Source organism: Pleuronectes platessa, chromosome 1 (assembly GCF_947347685.1).
Source record: "Pleuronectes platessa chromosome 1, fPlePla1.1, whole genome shotgun sequence".
Taxonomy (NCBI): Eukaryota; Metazoa; Chordata; class Actinopteri; order Pleuronectiformes; family Pleuronectidae; genus Pleuronectes; species Pleuronectes platessa.
The window spans coordinates 19,397,999-19,414,813 of NC_070626.1; the positions used below are offsets into that span (position 1 = coordinate 19,397,999).

Consider the following 16,815-nt stretch of genomic DNA (forward strand, 5'->3'; position numbering starts at 1 on the left):
AATTGAGGGGTGTGGTACGTGTGGGTTTCAGGAATTACACTTGATTTGTGTCTCTGGAAGGTCTTCCATGTGACAGTTGGTCTTTCCAGTTTTGTCATTGGTCACATGGTAAGAAAAAGCTATGGCTTATAAGATTTACCGGAAAAAGATCTATAGAGCCATATTCTGTTTCCTCTGGGAGAAACAGGGACAACATTTCTCCCTCACAGGTTTACCTGAGGAAATTAACACAAGAAAATGGACCAAAATATGTTTAGCGCAGGAATAATAAATCCAAAGAAGGAATTTTACTTATTGTGAAGAACTGTAGTTTGAGACAGTAGACATAGTACCTGAGGTTGTTGTGACAAAACTAAGTTGGAAAAGCTAAATGTCTTTTGAGATCAAACAGCAACAGAAGAAACTGATTATCCATTTAAAGGTATGTGCAGGATTCATGTGGGTTAAAGAAAGGGGGGAACTCTGCTGACCACTCTGAGCAGGACATTTTCAGCTCTTGGATTATACTGAACATCACATATCACAAAACATGTACCTGTTCGTTTTAATAGCACATTGTCTGTTTACAATCATATTTGTATTCTTTTCTATTTTTTATTTTATTTTAATTCTTGCTTCTGTTGCATGTTAAAGGTGGCAACAACCCCCCCACTGGCTCAAGGTGAATCCTGTGGAAAATCTTCTGCTGTGTTGTCACATTAGCTCCTTCAGACTTTCTGCAAACTTTATAGAGTAGGGTCAGATGGAGAAAGTCATCAAAAGGTCTGGACACTCTCACTTGGACATTTTCATTTACACAGCCCCTCCGGACAAAGTGTGAAGGATCTACAGAGTTCAGTTCATGTTTGAAAGCAGCTTAAATAAGCAACTTAAATAAGCTCTGCTTCTTCTGCAAGGAACCCATATTGAAGGGCCCTCTCACGTGATCTTTGGATCCTTCAGGACGGAGCATATACTGTTGTGGGGGCAAGAGAGACAACGATTATTTTGAGCAACAGTGAAGGAACAATACAACAAATATAGAAGAGGAATTGGACACAGTATCCTGTACTTGAAATTGTTTTATTATTATTATTCTCAAGTGTACAATGTTTTGATCCTGTGGACCTTCATCTGGTAAACAGTGAGACGTAGGACATTCAGACAAATAGATAGGCTACACCTCTTTGAAAGCAGCCAATCAGAGGGAATAAACTATCAGGCTCTCAGACCCACTGTCTGTTTCCATTTCAATAATTAGTAAAGATTACACGCCACCAACAGTAAGGAAACTGCCTGCAATCAAGAAAGTAAAGTTAATATGAGTACAATAGCTCATCAGTATAAAATATTACTCTTCAGGTTAACATCTAAAAATGCCTCTAAATGGGTTCCCATTATACAAAGTACAAATCGGATAGCCTTAAGCAATGACTTGGTGAAATTAAAGATAATAATATAAGATAAGATAATCGTTAATGTAAGTCTCTTTGGATAAAAGCGTCAGCTAAATGAAATGTAATGTAATGCAATGTAAAAGAAAAAAACAAGGGATATCAAGTCAGGGCTGGATGAAGATAATGTACAAGCACCGACCAAATGGAGATACAAAACAAGGGATGATGTCAAACAAATCTACGTGATAACAAAAAAATCATACAGAAAGGCTTAAATGACAATTGACAGTAGAAAAAGTTGACATAATGAAAACTTTAAATCTACCCAGAGTATTGATGACCAACGTGCCAAAAGTGTGTGTATGTGTGTTTTGATGAATACTTTACGAAGGGTTGATCTTACACTAACTTTTCCCCTTCTTTGAAATGATTGAACAGTATTTATTTGAAGATTGCCTTGAAGTTTTGCTCCTGCATTATTTTATAGGTCATCGGTTTGTTTACATGTTGACAGTCACTGGCTCCTCCACAACAGTAGGTGGCGTCTAATGACAACGAACGAAAACAACGAAGAAGAAGAAGACCGGCCAAAATGGTCTACGCACGCGCGGTCAACCCAGTAATCTCGAGGTAAAATGGCGTCGGGGGCCATTTCCACGGATTCGAAGAAATTAACCGAATTAAGAGTTGTCGACCTTAAATCCGAGCTGAAGCGAAGGAGTTTGGACACCACCGGCGTGAAGAGCGTTCTCCTAGCGCGGCTGAAACAGGTGAGTGAAAAACGAGCCTGTTTGGTAGTCGAGTGGTTGCGATGCAGAGATGCTAAAGCTAGCTACATCCGTGACAGGTTTGCTGCTGGCTCGATAGACGAGACCGCTGACCCAGTTTAGCTTTGCACAATTCAACTTAAAGACCACACCTGGTAAACAGACGTATTAATATCTCTCGACCTAGAAACGCTTGTGAGCTGCTGGGGTTCGAATTAGCACCGGAACCATGAAACCAACGTATTCCTCCTTAACGTTAGCATCGACAACGATAGGCCTCGTGACGACATGAGTAATCTGAATTTTAAGAAAACACATCAAAGCCTCACATTGTTAAATAAGACATTGTGCATTTCCCAAAGTCGAGGTGACGGGATTGAGCTCAGCTTGTTGCGTCGAGCTAGAGCGTTCGCACAAGCCTTTTAACTGTGGTTTGAAAATGAAGAAATGTGCGCAGGGTCTGTTTGTTTTCCCACCGGCTGGTTACTGTGAACTCACCCGTTAGGAGGCACGGGTCCAGGTGTCAGACGGTTATCCTTGTATTTACTCGATGTTCATAAAAACATTACAACACAGATGAATCGATCGTTGTGCGTTTCAAGCAGCATACTTTGTAAATAACCTTACAATTCATAACATAGAACCAGTTGCTTTCAAACGCTTACCAACTAGAATTTTGGGTTTTAGACAGAATATTTTAAATTATGAATTATCATCCGATTATCTTCTTTTACATCATTAAGGTGTTATTGTTATGTGAGTAAATAAGGGAACGTGCTTTCTGCAAATATCCAGACTGAATGTGTCAGTCGTCCATCTAACAATCGAGACATATATCTGACATAGAAATTCATTAAATTCCACAATTGAAAAGCTGGAACTGGCAAATATTTAGCATTTCTGCTTACTAATGATGTTTGTTTTATATTTTATAACGTTTAATTGATTTTGATCAGTTAAAAGCTGTAGCTGTCTTTGGTCTTATAACAAACATTTTTAACAGATTATGTTGCCAGTTTGAATTACATGTTTTTTTTAAAATGTTTTAAGGCTGTCGAGGATGAAGGTGGTGACCCCGAAAAGATGCAGCTTTCAGGTGATGCGTTACCTCGGAAAGTTGGGAAAGCTAAAGGTAATTTTTCCCTTGTCTTCACTGATGAGACAGGGTGGTGAAGCAAGTCTGTTATTTCATCCATGTTCATCTTTCTTTCTTTATTTCAACTTTCAGTGAAAAAAACGGATTCGGACGCCGACACCACCTTGGAGGAAGATGTCCTTTACAAGGTGACTGGCACCGGATTCTGTTTTAAATGTTTCCCACATGACTGCTGATTTTTGTGTTTATCCACCGTGGTCCTGATACAAATACAATCATTTCTAATAGCGTACATCTTGGGTAATTTTTTAGGAAGTTGTTTTAAGAGTTAGCAAAGAATTGTTTTGTTTGCCTGATAACCAAAATGAAAGGTGCTTGAATTGATATTTGGGGAGTTTTCACACTTGGTCCCTTTCCGCCCTCCAAACGAACTCAGAGAAATGAGTCAGCATTCTTTGCGCATATTTGAACACTCCAAAAGAACTGAGTACGATTCAGCTCACTTAAACTCTGCATTTTGGTTCACTTAGCTTTTGCATTGTGAACACAAAGCAGTCCTGGTTTGCTTTGAGTTTTGCCATTGTATCGAAGTCATCTGTGCATCTAGGCAGTGACAGAACAACATCACTTCAAGTTTTCTGCAACATTCATTTCGTAGAAGTGTCCCACGCCTGCATTATAATTATTATCATCATTGCTAACGGCATCAGGACAGAAGCACATTATAGGTCCAGTCGCCTTTTACCGCATCAGTCTCCTGTGTCCTTCCTCCTCACTCCCCCACTGACCTGCACTCACTTTACACTTAAACACCGTCACTGATCATTAGTTATCATGACACGTACAGTATTTGAAGTTTACTTTGTGTTTGTTTGATTCACTCTTGAGTTTGAGACATTATAATCCAAAGCAGTAAAGATCTGTGTTACTGTGAACTAGGTAATGTGTGAACACAGAGAGAACTGAAGCCCCCCTCTGAGCAAAAGTGGACCAGATGGAGAACTGAGTCCCTTTTTTATGTTGGTCCACTTTAAGAGAATTGAGTTCGGCTCATATATGTGAAAACACCCTTAGAGCCCCTGGCTTTATTCCAAAGTTTGGGTGGCAACGTAAACATCTGTTCATTACATCAAGGGTTGCAGTGGTTTCCAGGAAGTGTGAGGGGAAGCGTTAAATATACTAAACTGAGTTTAATTTGCTTAGAAATAGTTTACAAATTGTCACAATTGCTATACAGAATGTTTTTCTTTCCCATTTCACACTAAATAACTGAAATTTGTCAGAATTCTCTGTAAAAGGATGGAATAATTTTTATCTACACCTTGCGGCTGTGGGATTGTGTCGGGGAGTCATAAAGAAGCATATACTCATCTAGAGGGAATATTACTATTACTAATATTACTAATGCAATGACAAATACTTAGCAACTACTTTACTGAACAACTTTCCTTGCTTGAAATAGTTCCTTGGGCTTACATATGTGTTCTGTTTTTTCCCCATAGGAAACTGAAGAGTATGAATCCGAGAAGGGTATGTATTCAGGCAGTCTTAATGCCCAAAGTTAATAAGTATTAAGTCTCTTTCTTTGCACCTAACATCTTATGATGAGATTATTTTGTGCTTCTGCTAGCTGCTGTGGTAGGTCACAATATGCTAAAAGGAGCCATATAGACAAGCTTGATGAAGACAGACTCCAGTTTTTTTGGTCATTGGTACATGTATGAGGTATCAAATGCGGGTTGCCTTGACTGAATTGAGCAAAATGTTTCAAGTTAAAGAACTGCTTCGGTGGATTTCCATGCCCTCTGGCACCCAGCGTCCTACACTCCCCATGGAGACAACGAGGGAAGGTTCACCAACAAACGGACATGTTATTACAAACAATGAATTTGAAGAGTCATCATTGGGGGACAGAGCAGTGACAAGTGCACGGGATACTTCACCCCCTTTACCAAAGGAATCTGGCAGCTTGTTGCATGTCTTGCCAGGTGAGACAGCCTGTGAGTGAGGCTCGTATTTGGGTAAATCAAGGACAGCTACACTCCTCAAAACAAGTCTGAAGCCTTGTGTCATGAGATTCCTTAAAGACCAAGAGACGTCATTCATCAGTCAACATCCATCTGACATACAGCATCGCCTAGGACTGCAAACAACAGACTGTTATAACCAAAGGGACACAAACATTTTGATTACAGTTGGGTACATTTTACAGGACACATCCCAGCAGATGGTTCAGCCTCAGACTGAAATCTGCTGATCAAACCACAACGTCATTCATTATTGACGGGATGTTAGACGATGTCTGAGATTGCCTAAAAATCAGATGACTTTCCACGGGACCGATGCCATGCATTTTGTGCAATGCACAAAACTGAGGGATGAACTGATGTCTTTTCCTCCTTATATGTACTTTGCCCAAGATTCCCACCTGGAGAACTATTAATCATCATGGGGAAACATCCGGACTTGCATCTTCAGTATGAATTGAAAGTGAACCAGCTCACGACAAGTCAAGAAATGAAGACCACCGAATCGTCCACATTTTCAGTGAAGATTGTGTGTTTAGTGTCTTCCTATGGTGTCTACGCCCTTGATGACCATTAACACTAAATGTGTTTTCTATTCTACTTTTTAGGTGAATGAATATGCGACATGAATTTTAAAAGTTGTTTTGCCATGTTTATCCTATTAACTCCCTCAGATGTAACAGATACAGATGATGGTACTCACGAAAATGCTAAGCCTGCACCGAGGGAGGACAGCCTCACTCAGTCTGAGGCTGAACCAGAGCCTGAAGCTGTGCCGGCTGAGGCTGAGGCTGATTCAGAGCCTGAGCAAGAGGTGGACGCGGAGACTGAGCCAGAGGTAGACGCGGAGACTGAGCCAGAGGTAGACGCGGAGACTGAGCCAGAGGTCGATGCTGATGCTGACCCCGACGAGGATGACGATGCTGACCCGGACATGGAGGACGATGCTGAGCCAGAGGTGGAGCTCGAACTGGCTCGGATGGATGCCGACGCCGAAGCCCTGAATTCCTCTAAAGATGTAGAGGACGATCACCTATCCGTCTCAATCCCAAATGAAGATGCCATCACCCTAGATGTTGATGGTGACGATCTCCTGGAAACAGGTAAACATGTGAAACTTCCAGATGCCGAGAAGGGCACAGATGAGCCAGATACCTCTGCTGATACGGGCCCAGATGATGACATGAAGGATCAAGAGACAGAGGGCCACAGAGATGGTAAGAAAGACGATGGATCCAGGTGTGAGCCCACGAAGAAAGACAGAGAGTCCTCGAAGAAAGCTGACACGGGAGATAAAGAAAAAGACTCTGGGAAGAAAGGCCCCTCCACTACTGGGGCATCAGGTCAAGCAAAGAGGTTTGTCTTTCTATGTCAGTTCTTTGATACTACTACCAAGTCCAGCTCACTAAGAACGCACCATTGTGGGTAGCCTCAAGATTTTTTTCGCATAAGGGAAAAGTTCACTGATGTACCTAATCCTGCCATTTACTACTTTGATGTATTTTTGTGAAGTTGGTTAAATTCTACATAACCAGGAGATGAAAAAAACACCTTATTTTGTTACTTTGACGTTTCCAGAAGTTTTAAAGCCCCTTCCAGTTTCCACACAAGGCATTGTAAACGAGCATTAGTCCCCAAGATGACAGTTTTTTCTTTTTCTTTTTGGCCAAAACATTCACTGAAGTTGAACAAAGCTCCGAAGATTTCATTGGTCCAGGGAATAAATTGGGTGACACCCTGACCCATCTCACCTCTGGAAAAGCAATGAAGCCTTTGAGTCATTGATTCAGATCCACTCTTTGCCTACAGGAATTTTTTTTCTGAAAAGTACTAAATGTGTTGCAGTTTCTTTTCCAACAAGACGTACGTCTCTCACTTTACAACTTGGTTTTATTTAGCTGCGCTCATTTTCATCTGTTTGTTGTTGCAACATTTGCTCCATAGCTCTTCAAGAGACCGAGATGGAAAAGATGACAAGGGTAAGATATTGTCCTAACCTTCAAAATAAACCCAGGAAATATCTTTTGACCAGTTGATATAATATCTTGTGTGTTCTGGCAAACCTCTTAATCAGGAGTCGTTAGCAGCAACGGTTCGTCTCGTAACATCTGGGTGAGCGGCCTCTCCTCGAACACCAAAGCAGCTGATCTAAAAAATCTGTTCGGCAAATATGGGAAGGTAAATAACGTTGAGTTAGTTGTTGCTTATTTGGAATACGTCAGAAATGATCTGTCATAAAAAAAAGTTGAACACATTTTGCTGCCAACAGGTTCTCAGCGCCAAGGTGGTGACAAACGCTCGCAGTCCTGGTTCAAAATGCTATGGCCTGGTGACGATGTCGTCCAGTACAGAGGTGACGCGTTGCGTCTCCCACCTTGACTGCACGGAGCTCCATGGACAGCAGATATATGTGGAGAGGGTAAGTTAGTAATCAGATAAATGGTTTCTGAGCAGAACTTGACTGATCCAATGCTATCCTTTTATTGATTGAATACTTTGGGGCATGCAGCCTTTATTTAATATTCTGCTGTCGTTTTTCAGGCCAAAAATGATCCGTTCAAAAAAGAGCCTTCAAAGAAAGAAGCAGAGGACAAAGCAAGTTCCATCAAAACAAGTGACAAGCGCAGTTCCACAGGGATGAAATGGACGAACAAGTGAGTGACATAATAAGTTGAACAGTTATTCCTTTTACGTGAGGTCAACAAGATATTAAATGTGCTTTCAATCCAACAGAGCACAGCCACCTTACAAGAAGGAAGACAAAAAATCTGATAAACTGTCAGAAAAGGACAAAGATTTATCCAAGAAACAGGAAACGAAAAGTGGAAAATCTGACTCGGTTTCCTCCAACTCGGGACCAGATTCTCTGAAGAAAGACGACAGAAAGCATGGCCGTATGTCTTATTCCTCTTTCCAGCACCGATTTCAAGAATTCAGTTAATTCCTTGGCCTTTTGTTGTAAATAATCATTTTCTCTTTCTAGGGACAAAGAGCCCATGCAGGGTGATGGCAGTAGATTATAACAGAGGAGATCCCAATTTTGGCAGAATGAGACCTTTCAGAAGAGGAAGGTATTTTGAGAGGGTAAGAACTTTTATTTATAATATTATATTTTATATAAATATTTGATATACTCTGAGCTTAAATCAGTAGATATCAAATGAGAAACTCTTTTTATATACCTTTCAGCCTCCAGTCAACATGAATTTTCAAAGGCGGCCTAAGTGGTTGATTCCTCCTGAAGAGGTATGAAGCTCCTGACACGAGGGACACACACGTCTGTCTTTTCATTTACTGTGCTTCACGATGAGGTTTTACAACTATAGTCTCTCTTCTCACCTAGTTGGAGATGTTCAAAGACAAACCGCGACCTTTCATGAACAAGGGAGAAGAACATGACATCCTGCCTTTCGAGAAGATGAAAGAGCAGAGGATGCGTGAGCGAGTTGCTCGTATGGAGCGGGTCCGCAGAGCCGTGGAGTTGCGCAGGTATCCTGGGACAACACACACTTTGTAGACTCAAAATTTAGTTTGCTTTTTTTATTCTGCAGTTTTTAAAATGAGAAATTCTCGTTTGTAGGAGGCGTGAAATTGCGGAACAAGAACGACGGGAGCGTGAGCGTGTCCGCCTGTTGCGAGAGCGTGAAGAAAGGGAGAATCTGCTCAGGGAGCGCCAGAGACTGGAGATGGAAAGACAAAAACTGGAGAGGGAGCGCTTGGAGAGAGAGAGGCTCGAGAGAGAAAGAATACGCATTGAGCAGGTACAGGGAGCACAGAAAAAATGTACCTGTTAGCAAAACTACACATAGTTTGCAGTCAAATGTTTATCTTCAACTGTAAAACTGGAAACTGTCCACCTCAGGGATGAATGATGTGTACTATTTCATTATTTCAAACAGTATTATCTCAAATAAACAGTCTAGAAACCATTTGTCAATTAAGCACCCCCTTCAAAAGAATTAGGCCAGGAGGAAAACAAGAGTGGATTAAATTCCTACAGACACTGAATGAACTCGTATTGTCAGTAAACTTGTAATTTAGCACTTCTATCTCTCTCATCTCATCGTCATCCGCTTATCCGGGGTCGGGTCGCGGGGGGAGCAGCTCAAGCAGGGGGCCCCAGACTTCCCTTTCCCGGGCCACATTGACCAGCTCTGACGGGGGGATCCCGAGGCGTTCCCAGGCCAGTGTTGAGATATAATCTCTCCACCTAGTCCTGGGTCTTCCCCGAGGTCTCCTCCCCACTGGACGTGCCTGAAACACCTCCCAAGGGAGGCGCCCAGTGGGCATCCTTACCAGATGCCCGAACCACCTCAGCTGACTCCTTTCTAAGTAAAGGAGCAGCGGCTCTAATCCGAGTCCCTCACGGATGACTGAGCTTCTCACCCTATCTCTAAGGGAGACGCCAGCCACCCTTCTGAGAAAACTCATCTCGGCCGCTTGTACCCGCGATCTCGTCCTTTCGGTCATCACCCAGCACTCATGACCATAGGTGAGGATAGGAACGAAGATCGACCGGTAGATCGAGAGCTTTGCCTTGCGGCTCAGCTCTCTTTTCGTTACAACGGTGCGGTAAAGCGAACGCAATACCGCCCCCGCTGCTCCGATTCTCCGGCCAATCTCACGCTCCATAGTACCCTCACTCGCGAACAAGACCCCGAGGTACTTGAACTCCTTCACTTGGGCTAAGGACTCATTTCCTACCCGGAGTAAGCAATCCATCGGTTTCCTGCTAAGAGTCATGGCCTCAGATTTAGCGGTGCTGATCCTCATCCCAGCCGCTTCACACTCGGCCGCCAGCCGATCCAGTGAGTGCTGAAGGTCACAAGCCGATGATCCAATGAGGACCACATCATCCGCAAAAAGCAGTGACGAGATCCTCAGACCACCGAACTGCAACCCCTCCCCACCACGACTACGCCTCGATATCCTGTCCATGTATATCACAAACAGGATTGGTGACAAGGCGCAGCCCTGGCGGAGACCAGCACCCACTGAGAACGAAACTGACTGGCTGCCGAGGACCCGAACACAGCTCTCGCTTTGGGAGTACAGGGATTGGATGGCCCTGAGGAGAGACCCCCTTACCCCATACTCCCGCAGCACCTCCCACAGTTTCTCCCGGGGGACCCGGTCATACGCCTTCTCCAGATCCACAAAACACAAGTGGACCGGATGGGCATACTCCCAGGCCCCCTCCAGGATCCTTGCGAGAGTGAAGAGCTGGTCCGTAGTTCCACGTCCGGGGCGAAAACCGCATTGTTCCTCTTCAATCTGAGGTTCGACGATCGGCCGAACCCTCCTTTCCAGCACCTTGGAGTAGACTTTACCAGGGAGGCTGAGAAGTGTGATACCCCGATAATTGGTACACACTCTCTGGTCCCCCTTTTTGAACAGGGGAACCACCACCCCGGTTTGCCACTCCTTTGGCACTGTACCCGACTCCCACGCGATGTTGAATAGGCGTGTCAACCATGACAGCCCCTCAACACCCAGAGCCTTTAGCATTTCTGGCTGGATCTCATCAATCCCTGGGGCTTTGCCACTGCGGAGATGTTTGACTACCTCAGTGACCTCCACCAGGGAAATTGACGACGAAACACCATCAACCTCGAGCTCTGCCTCCAACATAGAGGGCGTGTTATTCGGATTCAGGAGTTCCTCAAAGTGTTCCTTCCAACGTCCGACGACCTCCTCAGTTGAGGTCAACAGAGTCCCATCCTTACTGTACACAGCTTGGATGGTTCCCCGTTTCCCCCTCCTGAGGTGCCGGATAGTCTTCCAGAAACACTTTGGTGCCGACCGAAAGTCCTTCTCCATGACCTCTCCGAACTTCTCCCACACCCGCTGCTTAGCCTCCGACACGGCAGCAGCTGCAGCCCTTCGGGCCTGTCGGTACCCTGCAACCGAGTCAGGAGTCCTCCAGGATATCATATCCCGGAAGGCCTCCTTCTTCAATCGGACGGCTTCCCTGACCACCGGTGTCCACCACGGTGTCCGAGGGTTACCGCCCCTTGAGGAACCTAAGACCCTGAGGCCACAGCTAGCCGTCGCAGCTTCAGCAATGGAGGCTTTGAACACCGCCCACTCCGGCTCAATGTCCCCAACCTCCACAGGAATGCCAGAAAAACTCCGCCGGAGGTGTGAGTTGAAGATACCTAGGACGGGGGCCTCCTCCAGACGTTCCCAGTTCACCCGCACTACTCGTTTGGGCTTACCAGGTCTATCCGGAAATTTCCCCCATTCCCTGATCCAACTCACAACCAGATGGTGGTCGGTTGACAGTTCCGCCCCTCTCTTTACCCGAGTGTCCAAAACATGCGGCCTCAGATCATATGACACGATCACAAAATCGATCATTGATCTTCGGCCTAGGGTACTCTGGTACCAGGTACACTTATGAGCACCCTTATGTTCGAACATGGTGTTTGTTATGGATAATCCATGACTAGCACAGAAGTCCAATAACAAACGACCGCTCGGGTTCAGATCAGGGAGGCCGTTCCTCCCCACCACGCCTCTCCAGGTATCTCCATCGTTGCCCACGTGGGCGTTGAAGTCACCCAGCAGAACTACGGAGTCCCCTACTGGAGCCCCATGCAGGACTCCATTCAGGGTCTCCAAGAAGGCAGAGTACTCTGAGCTGCTGTTTGGTGCATACGCACAAACAACAGTCAGAGTTTTCCCCCCTACAACCCTTAGGCGCAGGGAGGCGACCCTCTCGTCTACCGGGGTAAACTCCAACACCGCGGCGCTCAGCCGGGGATTTATGAGTATCCCCACACCCGCCCGGCGCCTCACGCCCTTGGCAACTCCGGAGAAGAATAGAGTCCAACCCTTATCCAGGAGTACGGTACCAGAGCCGAGACTGTGCGTGGAGGTAAGCCCCACCAGATCTAACTGGTAGCGCTCCACCTCCCTCACAAGCTCTGGCTCCTTTCCCCACAGCGAGGTGACGTTCCACGTCCCCAGAGCCAGCTTCTGCCGCCCGGGTCTGGTCCGTCGAGACCCCTGACCTTCGCTGCCACCCATGTGGCTGCGCACCCGACCCCAACGGGTCTTCCCACAGGTGGTGGGCCCATGAGATGAAGAGAGGGGGGGTGCCACGTAGTTTGTTCGGGCTGTGCCCGACCGGGCTCCGTGGCAAACCCGGCCACCAGGCGCTCGCCATCGAGCCCTCCGTCTGGGCCTAGCTCCAGACGGGGGCCCCGGGCTTCCTCCGGGCTGGGTCCCATCTCCTCTTGTATCGATATTCATTGAGGGTTTCTGAACCATTCTTAGTCTGGCCCCTCACCTGAGACCACTCTGCCATGAGAGACCACTTCTATACAAATGCTTTTAAATTTTACAACTGCTTGTAGCTATAACAATATCCACATCGCCTAGTAATGGATTTTAATTAGAATATTTCAAATAACCTCTTTCAGGAACGGCGTAAAGAGGCAGAGCGCATGGCACGTGAACGCGAGGAGCTGCGCAGGCAACAGGAGCAGCTCCGCTATGAGCAGGAAAAGAGGAACAACCTGAAAAGAGGCCGTGAAGTGGAACACGGGTACACACTGTTTGAATGTGCCTCAGTAGTGTTGTAGTTGTACCTGTCACATTTTCAAGCTATTCCCTGGTTTGTTTTGCTGCTTTGGTTTTGTCTAGGGGTTTTACCTGTTTAAATTTATATCGATGCCTAATAGGGATGGGCATTCGATTAAATTGTCTTAATCGATCCTCGGGAGAATTAACGATCGATTTTCAATTAATCTTTAATATTTTTATATTAAAATTCACTATTTATAGGCTATTTTAAAATGCTGTGAAAATAGAAAATTGGTTGTTGATTTGATTCTCACTAGAGTTTATTTAAACACAGAAAAAGTTCAACATTTTGCGTTCACCGGCCACAGGTGAGACATGGGGCACACAGCCGGGACATCAGTGTTAAAGTGATCGGAATGATACGGATTCGTGATTCGAATACTTAAATAAATGTGATCATGTTTGTTTGTCTGAAGAGTAACAGATACGGGCAGACATGCATGCACATTCCTGCAGGAGAGAGGCACCTCCGGATGTTTACACAAAGCAGTATTTTAACTTAATATTGCAATAGAAACAACGCCCTGTTTATCCAGGAACATAAATATGATTTCAGGAGATTTTTATAAAGATCAGTTCTACGTGTCACGAATCCCCCCCAACGGAAAAAAAATTCCAAGTGTTGCATTGAGTCGTTTCTATTTATGCCCATTGCTCATGAGTTGTGTCTGTATGTGTTGTTGCAGTCGGAGGGACGATCCCTATTGGAATGGCAACAAGAAGATGCAGTCAGACTCTGATGTCCGCTTGAACCAAGGCTCAAACTACAACCGTCAGCAGAACCGCTTTACAAACTTCAGCCCCCGGGAGAGGGGACGTTTTCCAGAAGGTGGAGGCGAACAGACCAACACGTACGACAGGTACAAGTTGTGGTGGACTGTTTTTTTCTTTAGATACCATTAGCTTAGTTTCGGTGTTCGTCTCCTTGGACAACATTGAAGATATATCTGAACCAACTGCAGCCACTGAACCTTCATTCCCACTCTGCCTAAAATAAGCTTTGAACAGACATCAGTCAGACGAACCTCCTGAACCAGCGGGTGATACTCTCATCTCATGTTTCCACACAGATCTGTTTCTCTGTGTCAAGTGTCCTCCACCTGTTTAAACAACATGATTACTTCACAACAAAATCACAGCCACACTCAGGATAGTTGCCTAGAATCAGATTTATTGCCCTTACCAAAAAAATATTCTGCAGGTTGAAAAAGTGTCTGATCGGAGCTTAGACTTTTGCAAACAGTGACTACTTATAAATCTGACTGACAGACATTTATGTTGCCTTCTGGCTCATTTGCCATTTCATTCAAAAAATGTATTCACATTCTGTTCTTGGTTTTCTTGATAGACGTAACCGATTCGATGGTGAGCCAGAGGTAAAAAAGAGTCGCCCTGCTCCTCACAGAGAGGGCTCCGGCTTTGAGCGCTACCCCAAGAACTTTGAAACAGTCCGCAGAGCTGAGCCGCCGCCTCCTCAACGCAGTGAACTCAGGGACACCGACCGCAGGGACCGAGATGAAAGACGACCTGTGCCCATGCATGCTCGGCCAATGGGAGCCAGAGCGGGAATGCCTGGCATGTCACACAACCGTTCACCCAGGGACGGAGCGCATGGATGGAAGAATGATGGAGGGATGAACACCAACAAAGGAGACATGCGGTAAAAGAGGAGACTTTTGACACTTAAGAATTCATTTTTTTCTAGTATGTGAAAAGTAATGCATTTTAAACCTGATTTGTCGTAATGCCTGGTTGAGCAGAGGACCGATGCGTATGCGACCTGAGCGGTCCGGTCGAGAGGCTCCAGGGCCGGTGCTCAGAGGAGGCTCTTCGGCCAGCCGTGGGCGGAGCAGCTTCAGTGATCGAGATGGAATAAGACCCATGGTGATGAGCAATCAGGTCAGCCCATGTTGGAATGAAACTCTTACATTCTCTTTTACCTTTGGGACATGGTATTTACAGGTCTTGCATAAAAGGTTTAAGGTTATCTTTTAAAAAACAAACAAACTCCAAATCTCCTTGATGGAGGTATTTAATCAGCTAAGTTGAGACCAGAGTTGTAGCTGACACATACATTTAACAGATCTCTTCTCTCCAGCCGTTCAGCTCCAGCCGCCAGGTTGTGGTGGAGCGTCACAGCAGGGAGTCGGGCGTGAGGAAGGAGTGGCACGGTGGCTCAAGCTCCCAGCGCGGCGGCTTCTCTGACAATCGCAGGATGGGAGACACTCGCAGCAGCATGATGTCGGCCTCCAGGTATAACAGATATGTAAATAAATGATGACAGAAGTGACTCTTGTTCCCAGCAGACCTTGACATAACGTGTTTTATCTCTCTGCAGTCACTCTTCATCTGGAATGAACCGAATTGTGCAGATCACCAGCAACTCCATTTCCAGCAGTGGCAACGTGGGCGGATTCAAACCCTTCAAATCGACACAGCGGCAGTTCTAACTGCAGCCAGACCCTGTAAAGCCACTTTAAAGCACCTGGAAAATTTCGGAACTCTTTATTTTTTAGGATATCAACTGTTTTAGGTGGTACATTTGTAGCCGCGAGGTTGACTACTTCATTTTATTTTGTATAGACCAGTGTTTACCTCAGTGTAGGGTTTTCCTGACAGTTCCGCTGTTACCAATAAACAACCCTTGCACATGTTTTACTTATATTTAGGAAAATATTGTACAGCCCTAGGTCTTTGTAAGTAAAGTTTTCCAGTGATGTTATGATCTTCTCTAATTGAGTGTTGTATGTACATTTTCAATAGACCAGTGTCTCACATGGTTTCCCTGTGTACTGTCTAATTTTAGTGTATTATAGAGCTCCCTCAGTGATGAGTGTTCACTTACTTGGATGTTTATTTGTCAGAAAACATGACGCAGGACACCGGAAGGTTCATACTTTGTGTTACTTTGGAAACACACAAAATATCGGGCACTGTAGCAGACATTCCTCTCGAAGGCCATGAATTAAATTACACAGGCCAGTGTCTGAAATATATTCTGACTTTCAAGTGTGTTGCTGCATGGCATTCACTCAAGTCTGTGAAAGGACTATCGCACGATTTCTTTAGGGGCTCATTGTTATTGCAGTTTTCAGTCAGTTTTCAGGTTTGACTGATTTTGTAAGATGTATGATATCATGGCTTTATTTAACCATATGTTACAAACACAAAGTTCTCTGATGGCAGCATATAAAATGTTTGAAAAAGTTGGTACACGACAAAAGGTGCAGTTTGACATCTGCCGGGTGATTCTGTAGTGGAGGAACCATTTGTTTCAATTTAATTTATTTTTCTCATTTTCTTTTTATACCTGTTGAGTTTCTTTAATCCTTTTGTATTTGGACAAGTGCTCCCCACCCAGGGCTGCCATGCACCTACTCATAACACTCTTTACCTACACGTCTGCTGTAAATGGTTGATAAAGCTTGATTAAACTACAACAAAAGTGAGACTCAGAATGACTTGTGCTGATTGTTGGGTCATGGAAGCTGCTGTTGGTTCTCTGTAAACTCAGTCTATTAGTAACACACTGGTACTTGGCTGCTTCATTGTCTTATATAAACAGTCAGTGTTTTCATACCTGAACAATATATGTAGTAATTTTATAGTATAGTAAACTAGTCATTTTAAATCATGGTTTAGTTCTGGAATATATATTAGTTAGGCTTGACACAAATAATTGAGGTCTTAAAACTTGTATGTTGGAGGTTTACACTACAGTGTCGAACATTAAGTTGATGAGGGTTTCTGACAGGACCGCCACAAAGTCCTTTGATCTGTCTCGTACCTTAATAATACAAATGGAAACAACAAAATAGGAAAAGATAAGTGAATTGAGTGCTTCTCAAAACCACTGTACTCACCAAAGTTACTGTATTTTTGTTATTCACAAGGAGATTAGTGAAAGTGTTTTAAAAGGAAAAAAATCCTGGATCTACACATCTCATGGTTTTTTTTCT

The 16,815-nt window shown here is 44.5% G+C and overlaps 1 protein-coding gene across 1 annotated transcript; it reads left to right on the forward strand.

The window, feature by feature from the left end:
• The first annotated feature begins 1,946 nt into the window (after positions 1 to 1,946).
• Positions 1,947 to 16,305, forward strand: sltm (SAFB-like, transcription modulator). Its single transcript, XM_053426195.1, has 20 exons — positions 1,947 to 2,146; positions 3,194 to 3,275; positions 3,372 to 3,427; positions 4,742 to 4,769; positions 5,941 to 6,622; positions 7,211 to 7,245; positions 7,341 to 7,444; positions 7,536 to 7,685; positions 7,808 to 7,920; positions 8,000 to 8,160; positions 8,250 to 8,350; positions 8,456 to 8,512; positions 8,610 to 8,755; positions 8,847 to 9,027; positions 12,694 to 12,818; positions 13,543 to 13,716; positions 14,205 to 14,516; positions 14,617 to 14,755; positions 14,955 to 15,109; positions 15,195 to 16,305. Exons 1-20 carry the CDS (start codon positions 2,012 to 2,014, stop codon positions 15,304 to 15,306), a joined length of 3,048 nt encoding a protein of 1,015 aa, XP_053282170.1. The 5' UTR covers positions 1,947 to 2,011; the 3' UTR covers positions 15,307 to 16,305.
• Positions 16,306 to 16,815: the final 510 nt, after the last annotated feature.